Genomic DNA, 20,639 nt, shown 5'->3' with positions numbered 1-20,639 from the left:
TGAAGAAACGGTCAGTGATTGATTATTAATAATCAAGTCACTGGCTATTTGAGGGTCAAAAATATATACATGCAAAACAAAAAGAATTTTTTTCTAACAGTACACTGTAGGTCTTGTACACTGTAGGTCTTTTTTTCTAACAGTACACTGTAGCCCAAAAGATATTCTGTCATTAATCACCCTTGACTTATTTCACAATAGACTGTTTTTTGTTTAGTCAGACATAAAAGATATATTGAAGAAAGCGAAAAAAGGGTAACAATTGACATCCATAGGGCTAGCTAGCCTATTGGTTACAGGTTTCTAACATTGTTTAATGTTTTATTTTTGTTCAACAGAACAAAAAAAACAAAAAAAATCTCAAACTGGCTCAAACCTTACCCAAAAGAACAGTAAACAATGACAGAATTTGCCTTTTGGGGTAAACTATACCTTTAATCGCAAGACAAACTGACATTGTCTACAACAAAGATGGAGAACATGTACGTTGTATTTTTCCTCGTGTTTATTATGTATGCTGCACATAACATTGTGGTAAACAAATAGTGTTAGCTCGCATGTGAGTTTGCACGTGAATATACATTAACATTTGTCCACTCATTTCAGCTCATAAGCATGTATCTTCAAGAGCCATAGTCATTTATTTAGTTTTGCCTGTATATGTTTTGTTGTTTTTGCCAGATACTGGTAGTTGTTAACTTTTTTTTTAGCTGTTGGCATTTTAAGAAGGACAAAAGACCACAATGTCAGCTAAAAACATTTTTAATGTTCTACTTAAAAATGTGACCCTCATATTGGATAGCCAGAGAGTGAGAAATTTAACATCTTTTTTGAGTGGACTATCCCTTTACTAAACACCTCGCAGACAGTTCATAAGACTGCAGTGCTTGTTAATAACCAGTAAATATAGTTTATTTTAAATAAGATCCAACATTCCTAGCAAAAACAATAGATATAAACGGTAGCATATTAATGCAGTGCACACTAGGACTTATTTTTGATAAAGACAAAGGACTGAACAATCAATATGGATAGAAAGAATCAGTCCTGAGAAGGAATTTAGTGTTTGGATGCCATTAAATGTTTAAGACGTTAATACAACAGTGTAATTATTTAACATCTTGAGAGATTCGTAAAAAATCATCAAAAAGGCAGGATACGTAACTTTGCATAGTAATAATACAGATAAATATACAGCAAGGGCTCAGAAGTGCTTCACATATTAACCTTATCATCACATAACCAGAGCTTTTTAATGTCCAAAAACTGGAGATGTTCATGTTGTCCAGCTGTGTCCTGTGGTTGTCACTGTGGCAGAGGTACAAGGACTTTGACGTAGTTCATGGGAAATAAGCCAGACTGGCCTCTGATCATCCCTTCATACCAGTTCTCATCTATATGGCTGGTCAGAATGATGATGTCGCCCTCTTTAAAGCCCAGCTCGCCCTGGTTTTCTGCCTGGAAACTGTACAGTGCCCGACAGCAGGGCTGATCCAGGGGGGGAGCCCTATCATCTAGCACACATGAAGGAAAATCATGTTTATTTAAGCAGCTTTTTTCACAAGCTTAAGGTCATTTTAAATTAAACACTGCACAGACACATTCCAGTTTTTAGTTTAGATATGAAAACAGTTCTTGTTTCATCCTCATTTTTATCTCATGTACTGCAAAATAATGTACACCCTTGCTGCAAAATGCACCCCTTTATAGACTTTCATAACATTCTCAGTGTACATTTAAGGCCACAATTGATTAAAATGTAAAATGATTATTATTTTGATGGATAAAGCAAGCACAAGAAGTGAAATGCATTTTAAAACGCACTAGGTTTACAAATAAATGTACAATAATAATATTAACTGTAGTGTAGCCAAAAATTAGGCTTTTTGGTGGGTTTTAAACAGACATTTTCGCTACATGGAACACATAACTTCGTTGTTGCTGTTTTAAACTAAAGCACACATTAAACAATTTACTTAATCCCATTGGTATTGTATTTAAAGTCAATCTTTATTTATTTATATGTATTCTATAAGGGTAGGGTTCATTCATGAAACTCACCTCAGTCCCTCTCATTAGTGTCATAACTCTATGATTCTAATTTTAAAAATCAATTTCAGTTAATAGATGCACATTTTAGAGGGGGTGCATTTTACGGCAGTGGTGCGTGTCTTGACGTCCATCCGCAAGATGGTAACAGAGACCCCATAATAAGCCCTTAGAGGAGAAAACATCTATGTATTTTTAAACTACAGCTGATCAAAACATTATAAAAATGGTGAGTGACATTTTAAGTCGATCTCTCTCCTCCGTATGTTGCAGTGCTGTATTTATACCATAGTAATTGTAGTGTGTTGAGTGTGAGATTGGACTCGCATATCAGGAATATTTTGTATTGGCCACTCTTTAGATTACCCTGAGTTACTTTTTGGTTGGCCATCTGTTTGTTTCTAACGCGTCTCCTGTTTTTGTTATGGCAGACTAGTTCAGTAAAAAGAAAGAAAGAAGAAATGCCCGCATGTGTTTAGCATTTTTTCTTATTGTGAAACACAACAGTAATCTGGTAGTGACTGCTTTGCTTTGGTTTTTTGGGGTTAATTATTGTGATCCCCCGATTAAAACAGAAAAACTGGGAAATCTCTAAAGACTAATGGCATTTTATGCTGTTCAGCCTTATAATCTTAAAATGTAAGCAAAGTCACCTGTTTTGTCATCATTTGAGACATTGTGCTAGAGAATCATTCAAATACTAGCTCTAAAGTGACATTGGTAAATTAGTAACGGCCTCTGCTGCTCTGACGTCAGCTGCAGATGTGAATGCAAGGCGGAAGAATGTAGTTCCTCATACAAAAGTATTTTTTTAGACTCTCCGTGTTTGATTTTCATTTTTATATCCAGGATTATGCCATCAAACTGTTGTATAAACGCAATATCACATGAGTAGCAGTGCAATATGGCTGTATATCATCACTGGTGGGACACTAAGGCAACACACCAGTGACAATATACAGTCATATCGCACTGCTACTCTTGTGATTTTGCTCATATATAGATAGATATCTTAACCAGTTTTTGTTTACGTGTTCTTACCCGATGTTGTATGTTTTACAGTCTTAAAAAAAATTTGTTCTAATTGGCTATTAATGTTTTATCACTCATAAAAACTGTTCTGTAAGCAAGTTATTCTGGTGATACAGTAATCATCAGACTGCTGTGAAATCTGATATACTTTCAAATACAGAAAACAAATGTTGAAGTACCTCTTTAATGTTCTAGTAAACAGGTGTAAAATGTAAAAAAAAAATTATTATGTAAAATATATGCAAAAATAAAAAGAAGATTCTGTACTATTTCTAGCGCTCTTATATTCATAAATATTGATAAAAAAATAGCAGTAAAAAACACCATACTTGTGCAATATTATTACAATTTAATGTTGTATTTATTACAATTTAGTTTTAGATTTTAAAATAAAATCTATTCCTGTTACGCAAAACTGAATATTCAGCATCATTCAAGTCTTCAATGTCTCATGATCCTTCATAAATCATTACTAACAAATCACTTTGTTGAAAACATCGCAATTTCTTTCAGTGTTCTTTGATGTGGTTTAAAAGAAAAGACAAGCATTTATTCAAAATTTTAATCTGTCCTACTGTTTTGCATTGCTTTTCTTTACCGTCATTTTGATAATTTCAATGCACCCATAATTAATAAAAGCACTCAGACTGATCTACTTACTGATGCTTGCTGGTTTGTCTGTTGTTGGAGTTTTAATGGTGACTTGATCAGGATGGTGAACCACAACTGGAGCATCTGGTAAAGCAAGAATAAAGACATTAGTGGTAAAGAAAAGCTGGGATACTCGCATCTGCCAAATAAACAGAGTGAGTTTGTGCATCACATTAACAGTGACTTACATTTCTCACTCAAAGCTTCAGTAATTTCAGTATCTGTGATACATAATACAGCATTTCAGCTCGCAATGAATTCACAAACTCTTCGTAAACAGTTCATGTTTAATGAAATCAAATCACATAATTTCACACCTGATGACTGTCCGGATGAGCATGTGGAAAATCCATAAATATCCGTATAGCACACTGTGCTCGCAACTGATTTAGATGCAAATTCCCTTTTGGGCTTATTGCTTGTGTCTCTTATCCTATACACAGGAGAGAAAAAAGAAGGCAGATTAAATGAGAGGAAAGTCTGAGGAATCTAATGTTTATGGATAAAACTAACTTGGTCTGTAAATTACTCCTGAGGTTTTCCAGAATCTGACTTGACTGGCGGTGATAGTCTATTACTGCTTCTAAAAGACCTGAGAGGTGTTGCATCCGCTGGACCTATAACAAAATGATACATTTATGACTTATAAAAAGAAATAAACACAAATCATACTAATTAAACACAAATGATTATTATAATATTACTATTATATTTAAATTACATACTATATAGCTTTAAAAGTTAATAGTTATATAGTATGTATACAGTGCTCAGCATAAATGAGAACACCACCTTTGGAAAACGAATATTTTAAATAAATCATTAAACAGTTTTATTAAACAGTTATATCAGCATTTGGACTCTCAGTAGTGATTATTAAACCACACTGAACTGAGCTAAACTGAACTGAACTTAAACACTACAAACTGAACTACACTGTTCCTATTTACTGTGACCTTTTATGTGAAGCTGCTTTGACACAATCTACATTGTATAAGCGCTATACAAATAAAGGTGAATTGAATTGAATTGAATATATCCATTAAAATGAGAGTTTGGGAGCTTAACATCTTTATAAATAGAAAAATTATAACAAACTTAATTTCAAATGATATTGGCCAAAAAATAAACTAAATGTGATATGTTTATGTTTCTCTTAATTATTTCATATTTATTATTATTTTATATTATTATTTAATATTTTCCCCTAACATATTAATTTGGGTGTACTCCTTTTAGAACTGCGATCTAAAGTCATTTTGTTAGATTAGCTCCAGTTTTGGTACAGACCAATCCAATGTATATGCACAAATACACTCAGCGGCCACTTTATTAGGGACATCTGTCCAACTGCTCAACACAAATTTCTAATCAGCCAATCACATGGCAGCAACTCAATGCATTTAGGCATGTAGACATGGTCAAGAGGATCTTCTGAAGTTCAAACTGAGCATCAGAATAGGGAAGAAAAGTGATTTAAGTGACTGAACGTGGCATGATTGTTGGTGCCAGACGGACTGGTCTGAGTATTTCAGAAATTGATTATCTACTGGGATTTTCACACACAACCATCATCTCTAGGCTTTACAGAGAATGGTCAGAAATAGAATAGAAAATATCCAGTGAGCGGCAGTTCTGTGGGCCAAAAGCCAGACGCAAATGCCTTGTTGATGCCAGTGGTCAGAGGAGAATGGCCAGACTGGTTCAAGCTGATAGAAAGGCAACAGTAACTCAAATAACCACTCATTACAACCGAGGTCTGCAGAAGAGCATCTCTAAATGCACAACACGTCAAACGTTGAGGCAGATGGGCTACAGTAGCAGAAGACCACAGCGGGTGTCACTCCTGTCAGCTAAGAACAGGAAACTGAGGCTACAGTTCGCACAAACTCAAAAAAAATGGACAATAGAAGATTGGAAAAACGTTGCCTGGTCTGATGAGTCTCGATTTCTGCTGTGACATTCGGATGGTAGGGTCAGAATTTGGCATCAACAACATAAGAGCATGGATCCATCCTGCTTTGTATCAAAGGTTCAGGCTGGTGGTGGTGGTGTAATGGTGTGGAGGATATTTTCTTGGCACACTTTGGGCCCATTAGTACCAATTAAACATGTAGTGTCAACGCTACAGCCTACCTGAGTATTGATGCTGACCATGTCCATCCCTTTATGACCACAGTGTACCCATCTTCTGATGGCTACTTCCAACAGGATAACGCGCCATGTCATAAAGCGCAAATCATCTCAAACTGGTTTTTTGAACATGACAATGAGTTCACTGTATTCAAATGGCCTCCACAGTCACCAGACCTCAATCCAATAGAGCACCTTTGGGATGTGGTGGAACGGGAGATTCGCATCATGGATGTGCAGCTGACAAATCTGCAGCAATTGTGTGATGCTATCATGTCAATATGGACCAAAATCTCGGAGGAATATTTTCAGTACCTTGTTGAATCTATGCCACGAAGGATTAAGGCAGTTCTGAAGGCAAAATGGGGTCCAACCCGGTACTAGTAAGGTGTACCTAATAAAGTGGCCAGTGAGTGTAGATTATTGTAAAGAATGCTATATAAAATATTAATCTAAAAGAAAGATATGTGAGGGATATACTCATTTATATATATAGTCAAGCCTGAAATTATTCACCACTGGCAAACTCTGCCTTTAGTTTTTGTTAAAATGTAGACACATATTTCATATAAAAATATATTTAAATTGAATGTATACAAAATCTAAAAATGTTATACTATAATAAAATAGTTATCTCATCATAATAGTACTGTATTAATATTATTTACTTCTTTTGTAATTTGTAAATCCACAAACATTTACATATACTCTACACACACAATGTGAAAAAATATATAATTTATACTTGTATTACTTACATCTCTCTCTAGGAGATTGAACATGCATCTTTCAGCCATTTCTTTGGATTCTTCAAACTTCTCGAACGCTTTCTTAATTTCAGAGTCTGCAATCTTTCCTTTACGTCTCTTCTTGTAATCAAAATCCAGACGCCGACCTTCAAGTTTTCTCAAATGAAACTGACAACCAGAATAAAGGAGCAAAGCTACAGTTACATCATCATTTACAACAAAAATCTATGTCTTTTTTTCCTTTTACATGCACAGATTACACTTCACATCATAGTCATAGCACTGACGCATTCATTTTGTGGATTTAAAGACATAGTTCACATAAAAATTCAAATGTACTATTAATTACTCACACCCAAGTGGTTCCAATCATTTATGAGTTTCATACTTCTGTTGAACACAAAAGAAGAAAGTTGAAAACCTGTAATTATTGATTTCCATAGTAGGAAAAACAAATACTTTGAAACTCAATGGGTTCCCAGTACTGGATTGCGGCTGGAATGGCTGCGCTGCGTAAAACATATGGAATAGTTGGCGGTTCATTCCGCTGTGCTGACCACTGATAAATAAGAGACTAAGCTGAAGGAAAATGAGCAGTTTCCAGCTTTCTTCAAAATATCTTCTTTTGTATTTAACAAAATAATTCATTTTTTCTGTGAACTATACTTTAACACATCAGCAAAATGACAGATCTGTTCATTTATCTAAATATTAGCCAGGAAGGATCATTAAAAAATACAATTTGCAGCATTATATACAAGACTAACCCCAATTTCCTTCAGTTCTTTATGTTGCAGGGATTGCAGAGGATCAATGAAGGCTCGTTTCACTCGGACGTCCATACAATCTCTGGCCTGGGCGACTTGTTTCAATGCCTCTCCCATTTCAAGCAGAGCAAAACCTACAATAGTTCAAATGTAGTTTAAAGTGATAGCTCACCCAATAATGAAAATTACCTCATTATTTACACTCCATCATGTGGTTTTAAACCTTCAAAGGTTTCATTCTTCTGTTGAATACAAAAAAGATATTTTGAAGAATGCTGGTTGTTGGAACCCATCAAATTCCATAGTAGGAAATGAAAAGGCTATGGGTGTCAGCTACCGGCATTCTTCAAAATATCTTCTTTAGTGTTCTCTAAACTCAGTTTTTAACAAGTGAAGTGTGAGTAAATGATGACAGTATTTTCCTTTTTTGAGTGAAGTGAACTATCTTTTTAAAGAGGTAACACAGCAATCAATGAGTTTCATTCCATGTCTCAAAACATACCAAAGCCAGACTCAGCTCCGAGCTCACTGCCGTATTGCAGCATGCAGTCTCCCAGAATGCCCTCTGTCTGAGGGTAACCCACTGCCTTTACATGTCCACGGATTCTGGACACCGTGCTGAGCATGCTGAGCTTTGCCCTGTAAGCTTAAAAAGAACAAACAATGCATAAATCCCATTCAAGTAGTAAATGAAGCACATTTTAAAGGAACAGACCACCCAAAAAAATTTAAATGACCCTAGAATTTACTCACCCTCAAGCCATACTCAGTGTAAATGACTTTCTTCTGTCAGACAATCCCAGTAAGACTAGTTTTAAATGTTTATTCTGACTATATTGCACCAAAATATATTGCGATAAACGATATTACTGTAATTTTAAGACCATCTTATGCCACCCATAATATAATGCCAGGATGACAATATAATATCATCACAATGCAGGTACACATAATATTTTGTTCTTAAGAATATATTTTTTTTGTTTATGGTCATTTAAGAGTCCTAAATAAATAATAATAAATGTTTACAAAAAAAGTGCCAGATAAAACATAACAGAGGCTGTGATATCTGCTACCAGATCTATTTTCAATTGTCAGACACCCACATAAAAATATACTGAAGTATTTATAGTAAATACTATAGTGTTTTTATCCATACTGACACAGACACCTCCAATAGAGATAGAGATGTTGCACAATCAGCTAAAGTGTTGCTAGAATTGGTCATTTGTTTTGGCAATATATATTGAATCACCAGAAATGGTCATGTCCATGTGTTGTGTGATAAGTCAATATATTGATTATTGTGACAGGCTTGCCAGGTAAGTTAACACATGTCTTATGTAGCAGACTGATGTGTTTTTGCAACAAAAATAGTTGTCATTTTTTAAATGATAATAAGCCTAAATCACTAAATGTCCAAATGCACAGCTGATCTCTGACTTGACGTACAGTATGATGCATGATGCAAGATGCATTCGTAGCAGAACAGTGAGAGTCAAATACTGTATAATATTATACAGTAATCCTACGCAAATTAGATTTCTTGTTCGTCATCATCTTTTGTGGTAAGCAAACTGCGTGGTAAATGATTCTAGTGAGACGCGTCTTTTCACAGAACCTCACATTCATGCTAATATTATTCATAACTTCATCAGGAATGCGAATCATTAAATTTTTACAACTATTTTTTGCAACAAAAATGCATGGATCTGCTTCATAAGGCATACATTAGCCCCCTGATGTCATATGTATTCGTTTTAGGACAGATTTATGCACTTTGGGGAGCTTCAAAATCTGGTTATTACCCAATACAATTATACAGCATAGGGAACTCGGATTAAAAAAATTTAACTACTCCAACAGTGTTCGTCTCAAAGAAGAAAGTAAAATACAGCAAGGATGCCTTGAGGGAGAGTAAATTGTGGAATATTTTTCATTTTTGGGTGAACTATTTTTTAATTCAAGACACTGCAGGTGAAGAGAGTAAAACAATTAATAGTTATGACCATACTTCCACAGTTAATCAATTAGACTAAGAATTGCAAACTTTTTTGTATTACAAGTAGGCATGGGATGATAACCGTTTTCAAGGTATACCACGGTTTGGAAAAGTCAAGGTTTTAAAACCGCTAAAGTTTTCTGCTATACCGTTCCTGAGGTATGTGATTTTTTTATTTACGTTTTTGTTTTGTTTTTTAGGACAACGGTATCTCCCGCAGAAAAGATATGCAAAGATGCTGATTTAAATTGTTAAGAAATCTGTTTTTGGAAACAAATGAAGACAGCAGAAGTCAATAATTCATTTACATTATTTAGCCTGACGTGTTTACTGCTCCAAAATATTTCAAAAGTTTCTCAAAATAAAATAAACTGTGTTCAAAGAGGACATTTTTTTTTTGTTTTTTATCCAAACGTTTAAAAAGAACTTATTTTAGAGCAGTTAGAGCGTAGACACATAGCACCAAGGTGCTCACAACGATCCGAGTTCGATTCTTGGCTTGAAGTCCTTTGCCGATCCCTCCCCTATCTCTGCTCCCCACACTTTCCTCTCTGTAAAACCTCCACTGTCCTATCCCAATAAAGGTGAAAAACCCCTTAAAAAAATTCTAACATTTTAGAGCAGTAACCACAATACTGTGAAATTTATCCACAGTTATCATACCATCAGACTCCTATACCCGCCCATGCCTAATTACAACCTTTCTTAAATGTTACAATTAAACATTTAAACAAAAATGCACTTCAATTCGTTAAATATGCACTAATTTGCAAGTATTTCAAGCCAAAAATCTGAAAATTGGATGAATTCAGGTTAAAAATCTCTATTTTTATAACTCTGTAGTTTAGAAAATACATTTAAACAATCTTACATATATAATAAAATACACTATATGAACAAAACAAAAAAAAATCAGAATGCAGGTATGAAACAGTGCAGTTTGGTGTATGTTAAAGTTCTTGAAGTGGAGATTTATGGCTCGGTGCAGGAGAAATATGTATTTTAATTGAAACCTACAGACAAAAATGCATAACGTGTGACAAAAGACACACTTAAAAGCAGGACTGCACGATATCGGAAAAATCTGATACTGCAATATTTTGTTTTTCAGTGATAACCGTCTTCGAGCACCATCTCTCAAATGAGACATTAAGCTGAGGTCCTGACTCTTTGTGGTCATTAAAAAAATCTCAGGATGTCCTTCGAAAAGGACTAGGGGATTAACCCCGGCATCCTGGTCAAAGTTGCCCACTGGCTTCTGTCCATCATGGCCTTCTAACCATCCCCATATCATAATTGGCTTCATCACTCTGTCTCCTCTACACCAATCAGCTGGTGTGTCATGTGTAGTCTAGCACAATATGGCTGCTGTCTCGTAATCCAGGTGGATGCTGCACACTGGTGGTGGTTGAGGAGATCCCCCCCCAAAAAAATGTGTAAAGCACTTTGAGTGTCCTATAAGTGCTAAATAAATGTAAGGAATTATTATAAATATTATGATACAGGTCCATGAAATTGGTCTGAAAAGCAATATTTGAAGGTTTTATTGAAAGTCTAACAGCACTGAAGTACAGAAATGGAAAAACATCTCAATGCAAAAAATGCTTTTCGTACTTTGTCTCCTTTGTAGTCCAAATGTCTAAAAATTCTTAGATCAAGTAAAATATTGTTTCATTTTCACCCAGTTTTTCTTGAAAACGTGCAAAATTATCTGCCAATGGGGTAAGTAAAATGATCTTTTTGCTTTGAAATGTAGATATTCTAAGTAAGAAAAACTTTCTTTTTTGCATAAATCGTACAATTAATTAAATACGATAAATCTTTGTTACACCACTGTTCTAAAATGTCACAGGCCTTAAAACACATGCAAATTATGTACTCGCTCTATTATAGTTAAACTTAGCAGTGAGTCTACAAACCACATGTGTTATGTAGCTCCCGGTCAACTATAAGTCAGACTCAACATTGCAGATCTTGCAATGTGACTATTGCAGATGCACACATTGTGATATCAATGTTGAAACGATATATTGTGCAGCCCTACTTAAGTGTATTTTGGATGTTTTCTTTACAATAAACTAAAAGCCAAGAAGCTTAAAATTGAAATGTGCATGAAAATGCAGTAATTTTTGCGGGAAGACACTTAAAGGTCTTAACAATGACCTTTATAGACCAATTCAATGTGTTGATGTCATTGGCCCATGAACATTTCCTGCTTGTTATCAAACTATTTCATAACTGTAACAAGAGGAAATTCAATCATAACTTCATGTTAAAACAGCTATCATAGCATTATTTATCAATATAGGGATTTTTTGGGATTCTTGGAAGCTGTAGAAATTAAAAAAATGTAAAACAGGAAGTACGTTGGGACCATTGTTTTTGTTTACAACCCTCAAAATGGTCTATTGTTAAATAGATAGATACCTGGGTTCGGCTGAAGATATCCAATCGTTTTTGGAACAATATCAAGAATGAGTTTGTGGGTAATTTCAGTTTTCTACAACAAAACAATCAATATACAGACAATAAAAAGATGGTAAGGTGCTTTCATATTTTAAATAAATGTTTTCTTCATTGTATTGAATTATTTATTTATACCCTTTCCATGCTGAGGAACTCCTCATCCAGTTTTGTTCCTTCAACGCCATTGATCTTTTCTTTTAGCAACTGTAAGCATAATCAGAGAGGGGAAAAAAGGTTGTTTTTCTTTTTGTAGTGTGGGCTTGACAAAAATGCGCACTGAAAAGACAGTGGCGTAAAGGCAATTTTCACTCATAAATTGCTCACAATTCCACAAACAAAGCCAAAGAAACAGCAATTCTCATTGTTTGAAGCAAAAAAAGCAAAACAAAAATAGCAGAAACAGAAAACAGAAATAGCATTTTCTTGTAACATTTTCTTAAAAAAGCATTCTCATATTACAAATTTAAACATATTTATTTAAAAACTGTACACCCTAAAGTTTTATTCCTTTTATTATGTCGACACATATGATTCTTCATAACATGCAAGATACAATATTAAGAACAAAGAGAGCTGGCTAATAATTATCTCTAAAGATTAATAACAATCCTTGCACAATGACATGATAACCCATGAATCGATCCAACAACATTTCAAACAAAACCCGGAAATCCACAAGCCGTGCCTATTTTAACACATTGTGATTACTGAGCATCTGTTTCCTGCGGTTCATACACCAAAGTGTTTATAAAAGTCAGTCCTTCAGCCAATACTTCCCAAACACTTAAGAGGATTCAGACCGCGGTGAGTGAATTGAAAGAATGTGACCTTGGAAAACATACTTATGCTGGCTTGGAGACCAAGAAACTTTCCCAAACACTGTAAACAAAACCTCTAGGAGTGAGGCTTCATTAGAAATTCCAGCTTTTATTATCCACCATAAACCCAAAACATTATCAGATAGTAGTGGACTTTGGATTCAAGAAACAGACAACACCCTGGTGTAGCTTTGCTAGTTTTTATATTAGCATGTTTAGCTCTGCAGTAACAACACCAATTCAGCAACACAATGTGAAAAGGATATGTTTGATTAAATAAAGTGAAAGTAGCACAAGTCCATTTTGAGCAAAAACAAAACATTTCCTATAATCTAATTTCCCTTTCCCAACATCCTCAGTTTCTGTCATTACATGATAGTTCTGAACAGTGAGACTATTCATTATTAACTAGGTCATCACATCAGGTCACACACGATTGGATACAGTTGCTCTACATCGGGCAAACAGAGAAAGATTGAAAAGAATGAAGGGAAAGTCTCACTACTGTCAGCGAATCGGTTCGTTCGAACACAACGTTTTAATGAATCGATTCAAAACAGATTTGGAGTATTGTTTTGTTTTGAATAGATTACTAACTACCTTTTTAACAATAACAGTGTTATATTTGAAAATAGCCCATTTAGGATTATTTTCTTGATGTACAAGACTTAAATTAATATAAAAAATAACTTTTGCCCGTTTTAATAAGCTTACAATGATCACAAGATTCTGTGAAATTTAAATAAATTTCAGAATTAACCTAACTTTAGTTAAACCTGTAGGCCAAAAAATTTGTAAAATTACAATGCTATAGGCTATTTTCCTTCATTTTAATAAATCCAACCACGAAATAGCCTAATTGATTGCAGTGATTTTAACAGTCAAAATAATTCTTACTCTGTGGCTATACGATTTAGTGAAAAAAATTATAGGCTTGCAATTTATTTAAAACCAGAGAACTAGCTAAAACATGACCATTACAAAAGTTAAAACGTGCCAAAATCATGGTTACACTATTACTAATATTCTTAATTTTCGAAAAGAATGGAGGAAACTGGTTAATTTATGGGGGGAAAACACTTCACCCTCATGTGCAGTGCTAAACATTATTGTTCATCATCACCTGGGAACCGATTCAAATTTCACTGAATCTGATTCAATGGAAAGATCCGACTCAAAAGAAAAAAAATCATTCACGAATCAAACTGAGATTGCGTCCTCCCAACAAACGCAGTATGTCACAAAAGTACCAAAACTCTTAAAAAGCGCCAAGTATAGACATCGTGTGTGCTATCTAAGTTATGTTGTATTACTAAAAACCAACGGCATGCGAAATAAAATACATATTGTTTGCACCGTCAGACAAACGCTCGTATTACCTGACTAGCTTTGTGAAACTGTTTCTTAAACCCGGCCACTGACATTCTTCGTCCTTAAATGTGTCCCATGGACCGTCGAGTCGGGATGGCTCGGTCGGTGTATTAGCTATCTCTGCCCGCGAGTCCACATTGCTCTCTCCACCCTCTTCCGTCCGTCGCAATGTATACTGTTATTTTGCACCTTGGGACGCTGCCCAGATTTGATTGGAGGAGCAGTGCTGAGATCCTGCAGCTCCGACGGTCCTGGAGGTCAGTCATCGGTTACTGCCGCAAACATTTCACGAGAAGGTGAGACAGAGGACAGTTGTGGAGATGTAGGACAGTGTTAGCCTACTTTAGGACTGTATTCTGAAAATTGCCATAAATAACTAGCCTATGGGGAAGACTGGGGCTAGTTGTCACACTTTTTACTTTAATGAAGGAAGCCATTTAAGTCTCGACTAATAACAGTAAATAGCCTACATTTCATATACACATCGATATTGGTGTAAGTTGTCAAATTAAACGCCATGTAATGACCTAATGCTCAAAATAATAAACTGAATGGTCAAAATGATCTTACCAGTGGCAGTTAAAAGTTTGGAATAGCCTAGACTTTCACTTTTATTATCGAAGGTAACACCTATTTGAATGAAGTATTATTATGAAATAATTTGATTACAGCTTTGTATTTTTATATATTTAAAAAAAAAAGTGTTTTCTTTTACTTCTGCAATATTACAATTGTCAATTAATAATGCAAATTTCTGAAAAAAGATTGGGTCATTCCTACTATCCGTAAGGCATTACATGGTACAGAATATTTAAAAATGCAATTAAAAAAATTCTTTAAAACTTGTCTGATGGGATTATCCCATTTCCAAAATGATAATGCTCTAAATTCAATTAAATTTAAAATATTTTCTCTAATTTCAGTCCAAGTAGCTGAATTGTCATGTCCCAGGTCATGTATGCTCATGTTCAGTTACAAATATAACTTAGACAAATCTAATAAATACTATACTTTTCATTAATATTGTATTGTCATGTATATAAAATAGTGCTCGGCATAATTGAGTACACCCCATTTTGAAAATGAATATTTTTATCCATGTCTCAGTGAATATAAGCAATGTATCTTGGTGCATTTAAACAAAACATATTTATTAAACATATATTTTAATAAAATTATAGTTTAGTCAAAAAAACATATTTAGAAATTGAAACATAATACAATTAAATTCAAGCATATTGCAAAAAACAATTACAACCTGCAAAATTTAAAAAAAAAATTCAATTTTTTGCTTCTCTTGATTTTTCCTCTTTTTAAAATTTGTATTTAATATTTTTCTATAACATATAAATTTGATTGTAAGTTTTTGGACCGTTATAGAAGTTATTTTGTTAGATAGCTCCAGATTTGGCTTCAGTACTGACTAATCTAATGTATATGCACAAATATAATATTGTATACGCAGCACGGTGGCACAATCGCCTCACAGCAAGAAGGTCGCTGGTTCGAGCCCCAGCTGGGTCAGTTGGCATTTCTGTGTGGAGTTTGCATGTTCTCCCCGTGTTGGCGTGGGTTTCTTCTGGGTGCTCCGGTTTCCCCCACAAGTCCATAAACGTGCGCTATAGGTGAATTGGGTAAGCTAAATTGTCCGTAGTGTATGTGTGTGAATGAGAGTGTATGAGGGTTTCCCAGTGATGGGTTGCAGCTGGAAGGGCATCCGCTGTGTAAAACATATGCTTGATAAGTTTATATGTTGTTGATATAAACTTGATAAGATTAATAAATTGATAAGATTAATAAAGGGACTAAGCCGAAAATAAAATAAATGAATGCATAATATTGTATAGTTTCCTATTAAAAATACGAATGTAAAATATAGATTTGTGAGGGGTGTACTTATTCGTGCTGAGCACTGTATATCTCACCAAATGCTATTTTTAAAAACAATTAAAATATTTTCAAATCAAAATTCAGAACAGAAAATCAAAAGTGGTTTGAAAAACATTTCTTGTTATTATCATTGTTAAAAACTGTTTATACACTGCTTAATATATTTGTAGAAAATGCGATATAGTTCAGATTGGAAGTAAAAAAAATGATCTTGCTCAGGAAAAATCTAAAGCGAAATGAGATATATTTTTAACATTATAAAATATTCCATTTCAAATAAATGAAGTTCTTTCTCAAAAAAAAAGCAGCACAAGTGTTTTCATTGCTGATAAAACATGCATCAACTTGCTGGGACATTACATTTATTACAAATATATAAAAATACCCTTATCCAGTGAACACACGCCACTGTTGTTTACTCAGTTGTTTACCCTACAGCAACAGCAAAAAAATGACCACATTTGTACAGATTCATTCATAACGTTGTGAGTAAACACATGCTGTTGAAGCATATATTGAGAATCCACGGTTTCAATCTCTATCTGTGATTCTTAAGAAGCAGTGAGTGGCTTTCCGGGACTTTTGCCAACACACTGATGTTTTCCATCCCAGCCTCTGTTGCTTTTTTATAACATTCTTCATATCTCAAATTTAAATATCAAATCTTGAAAATAAACGCACTTAGTGGGTTATGAGTAATCATAAACTCTCTTCATAATCTGTGTGTTTCTTTAGAAACTGGATGGCAGGCTCTTGATTGCATCTCATGGCCTCCTGTAAGGCAGTTTTTCCCCACCTGTGAACATCAACATGGAATACATTATTTCTGCTGACCAGGATGGTAAGTTCAGCACAGCAGTGTTGTAATATTCACATTATGCATGACTTTGACAGTGTTACCTGTCATTGAGATGACAGTTTGCTCCTGCGTTTTCCACCAGGAACCTGATGACATCCAGACGGCCCTCAGAGGCGGCGACGTGCAGCGCTGAACGTCCATCGTAGTCCACTGCATTCACATCTGCTCCTGACAGAAGGTACCTGCAAGAGAGGAATCAATTCACTGTAATTCACTATACAGGTTTAGTGGCCATTTAGAGTTAGATTGGAAAAAAAAATCAGATATAAAGATTTTACATTTCGTTTTGAAGAATGTATATGAAGAAAAATATGGCAACGTTTGCAATTAAATTGAACAGAAATGGAAGGCAAAACGAGAAATATCATTTCAATATCTAAATACATTGTTGTATCATACTTTATTTAATATAATTTATTATTTAATACAAATAAAGGAATACAAATATAAATAATATTCATTTTATTATTACAAATATTCATTCATTCATTTTCTTGTCGGCTTAGTCCCTTTATTAATCCGGGGTCGCCACAGCCTGGGGGAAACTGGAGCACCCGGAGGAAACCCACGCGAACGCAGGGAGAACATGCAAACTCCACCAGCAACCCAGCGACCTTCTTGCTGTGAGGCGACAGCACTACCTACTGCGCCACTGCTTCGCCCCATTAATACAATACATTAAATATATTTAAAATGCAAAAGGTATATGATATAAATAAATTGTAAAAACTTAATTTAACAGAAAACATAAATAATTTACTACATTTTAAAATATAATTATTATTGTTTGTTTATTAATACAAGTCATTGAATGACATGGAAAGTGTCATTTTGTGTTTTGTTTTCTAAAGAAAATTAATAATAAATGTTAATCTCCATAAAGTTTTCAATTAAAATAAAACTATAAAGAAATTATATTATAATGTCTAAATGATTTGCTATTTTAATAAAACAAAAAAGTATATATAAACAATGTTATAAGTTATTACACAAATCATAATATAATTATAAAATGAATATAGAATATTCTTATAATTTCATTGTGGTATCATAATAATTTTCTTTTTAAATGGTGTGTTATAATAATAATAATAATAATAATAATAATAATTAAGGTTTTTGTTATAATTGAAATATAATTCAGATATTATTTATTAATGTTTAAAAAAAAATAAAAATGATTTCTGCTGGTTGTTATGGACACATCTTGGTGACCCTACCTGCGCAAAGATACCAGGTCCCCTCTATAAGCAGCCAGCAGTACATTCATGATCTGGTACCCCTGTAATTCAATACAAAATATTTATTTACCTCCATAGTTTTAGCAATGTTGTATTCATATACTTCCATATCCTCAACAGTACCAGGAATGTACATAAATCATTCATATACAGTCAAAATTATTTCCCTCCTGTGAAATTTTAAAGCTTTAAGAAATATTTCCCAAGAGTTTTTTTTTCAACACATTATTAAACATAATGACTAATTTCTTAAAACTAATTTCTTTTGTCTTTGCCATGATGACAGTACGTAATATTTTACTAGTTACTTTTCAAGATACCAGTGTTCTGCTTAAAGTGCAATTTAAAGGCTTAACTAGGTTATTATCTCAACTAAGCAAGTTAGAATGATTAGGAAAACAGTGTTCTGCAGACAATCAAAAACTATTTCTAAAGGGTTTAATAACATTGTCTTTAAAATTGTTGAAAAACTGCTTTTATTCCAGCCAAACAACAAGAAATAAGACTTTCTGCAGAATGAAATAATATAGGAACTACTGTGAAAATGTCTTTGGTATGTTAAACATCATTTGGGAAATATCTTTAAAAGAATATGAAAAATTCACAGGAGGCTAATAAATTTGACTTCAACTGTACGTACATACATACATACATACATGCATAAGTAAGAAATTAAGTACATACGAATGTGAAATAATTTAAAGGATAAAAAACAAATAAATGGAATAAGTAACCAGACCTCCGACTCCACCTTCCACTGTCTGTAACACAGCACCTGCCTGAAGGGAGTCCTGATGTCAAAATTGTGCAGCTGGAAAGTTGAAACCAGCTCCTTTGACAATAATAATAAGCAGACAATAATTAGTCACCATCTTCACCAGATTAGATTTTTTTACTAGACAGGCTTTAAGTTGGTCAGATTGAGAGCGGGAGGGAGAGAGATGGAATTGGATGCCCATTATAGTGCAGAATGAGTCATCATCCATGTTTTTGAACCAAGAAAGACCAAATTTGTATCACTCTTAACCCTTTGACAAATACGATCACACTGGTGTGATTGGAACATTTATTGGGTCACATGATCAGCTGCTTAATTCAAATCTGCTTTTCTGCAAAAAGCTCATGCTAAGCCAGAGTTTTTTTTTTTTAATTGCTAAGACAATTTATCATGGTTCTCAATTAAATACTAGTTATTTTAGGTTTCAGGCACTAACATACACATAAGTACAAGCAAAAGATAATATTTATAATTTGTAAAATACATGCTGATATCTATGAAGACGGCAATAATATTCACATCGGATGCAGATTGTTTGGGCAACTAAAACATTTACTCGAAGCAGCCACAATTTTTTTTATTGTATTTTATGAGAAGTTGATGAATTAACATGTTGTAAATTTAGCATATCTCTTCTCTCCACTACAGTACAGAATAACACGGTGGCGGCCATCTCCCATTATGTCAGACATTTAACAATATATTTAGGACATTTTAATGATTACAGAAAATAGGGAAAAGTAACAAAACGATATATGCATAAATCTTTATCTATACGGTGCATCATGTGATAAAATTGACATGTAGTATTTAAAAAGTATGTGAAAAGTAAAAGACTTTTCTTCCCCATAGATGAAAACTTTCTTTCCCTGAGAACTTTCTGAACAGTTCTCGAAACAATTAATTTCTTAGTGAGAGGAACATTTTAATGATCTACATCCTCAAATTATAATTTTATAAATTATTATGAATTTATAATTATAAATTGCGGAAGCTTTGTTGCAGGAGGTAATGGTTTAAGATTTTGATTAAAGATTACCAAAACAAATTTTTCAGTGCGTTAACTTGCAGGAATTAAATGTTTATCCTATGACCAACACTGACTACGTTTACATGGACATCAGTGATGGATTTATTTGCTTTAATCTGAATAAGACAACAATATGATTAAGGTGTTTACATGAGCTATTTGAATGTTCCTTTCATGATCCCGTTTTACATGTTATAGCACATAATTCGATTAACATCATTGCATCATCACGATACCCACGTTTCCTCCAGAGTTTTATATAATTTTGGGTGTTTCATTTTTAAATTGTTGACTTTAACTGCAGTTTGGCACTTTCACTTTTATTCAGGAACATTTCATGCATGCCCCGATGACAAATGAGATATTGGATGAGAGTATGAACTGCTGGAAGAGTGTTGTTTTAATGAAATTTGATACGGCACGTCGTATGGGAAAAAAAAAACCCTCTGCATTTTGTGATGTCGGTATCTGTGGTCCATCACTGACTCGGCAGGTGCAAAGAATATTGTCAAACAGCCGTGTCTGTATAGAGTATCCTGTCGCAAAATGCGGCGAAAATCCTACACGACAGTAATAGTTTAAGGTGTTTACATGTCTGTCCTGCACTTCAATAATGCGACTAAAATCAGCATACTCCACATGTCTTAATTTAATTTCTGCTCAGTTCGATTATGACTTTAGTCATTAATCCCTGTTCACATGGTAGAATCTTTATCAGAGTATTAATCAAACTAAATTTGGATTGTTGGTGTCCACGTAGACATACTCAGTGCGGCTAGAAAAAAATAAACATTGTAAAATTA

The 20,639-nt window shown here is 34.0% G+C and overlaps 2 protein-coding genes across 3 annotated transcripts in view; both read right to left on the bottom strand.

The window, feature by feature from the left end:
* Nucleotides 1–487: 487 nt before the first annotated feature.
* Nucleotides 488–14,330, bottom strand: sh3gl3b (SH3-domain GRB2-like 3b). Of its 2 annotated transcripts, XM_056452163.1 has the most exons (11): nt 14,047–14,330; nt 11,985–12,053; nt 11,811–11,883; nt 7,884–8,027; nt 7,382–7,515; nt 6,624–6,782; nt 4,246–4,349; nt 4,050–4,165; nt 3,921–3,953; nt 3,742–3,816; nt 488–1,514 (listed from the first exon to the last, which is right to left on the bottom strand). In XM_056452163.1, exons 1-11 carry the CDS (start codon nt 14,089–14,091, stop codon nt 1,306–1,308), a joined length of 1,161 nt encoding a protein of 386 aa, XP_056308138.1. In that variant the 5' UTR covers nt 14,092–14,330; the 3' UTR covers nt 488–1,305. The 2 variants fall into 2 exon arrangements, with proteins under 2 accessions (XP_056308138.1, XP_056308139.1); XM_056452164.1 differs by lacking the exon at nt 3,921–3,953 and having other exon boundaries at nt 14,047–14,326.
* A 1,943-nt stretch (nt 14,331–16,273) lies between these two features.
* glsl (glutaminase like) overlaps nt 16,274–20,639 on the bottom strand; it is a 32,198-nt gene continuing 27,832 nt past the window's right edge. The window contains 4 exon segments of the mRNA XM_056451603.1: nt 16,274–16,724; nt 16,829–16,969; nt 18,008–18,069; nt 18,768–18,860. Of these exon segments, the coding sequence (XP_056307578.1) occupies nt 16,628–16,724; nt 16,829–16,969; nt 18,008–18,069; nt 18,768–18,860 (393 nt within the window). The 3' untranslated portion in view covers nt 16,274–16,627.

Source organism: Danio aesculapii, chromosome 25 (assembly GCF_903798145.1).
Source record: "Danio aesculapii chromosome 25, fDanAes4.1, whole genome shotgun sequence".
In the NCBI taxonomy this organism is placed as follows: Eukaryota; Metazoa; Chordata; class Actinopteri; order Cypriniformes; family Danionidae; genus Danio; species Danio aesculapii.
Note: the sequence above shows the minus strand (reverse complement) of the source record. Positions and strands in the feature narration are given on the sequence as shown.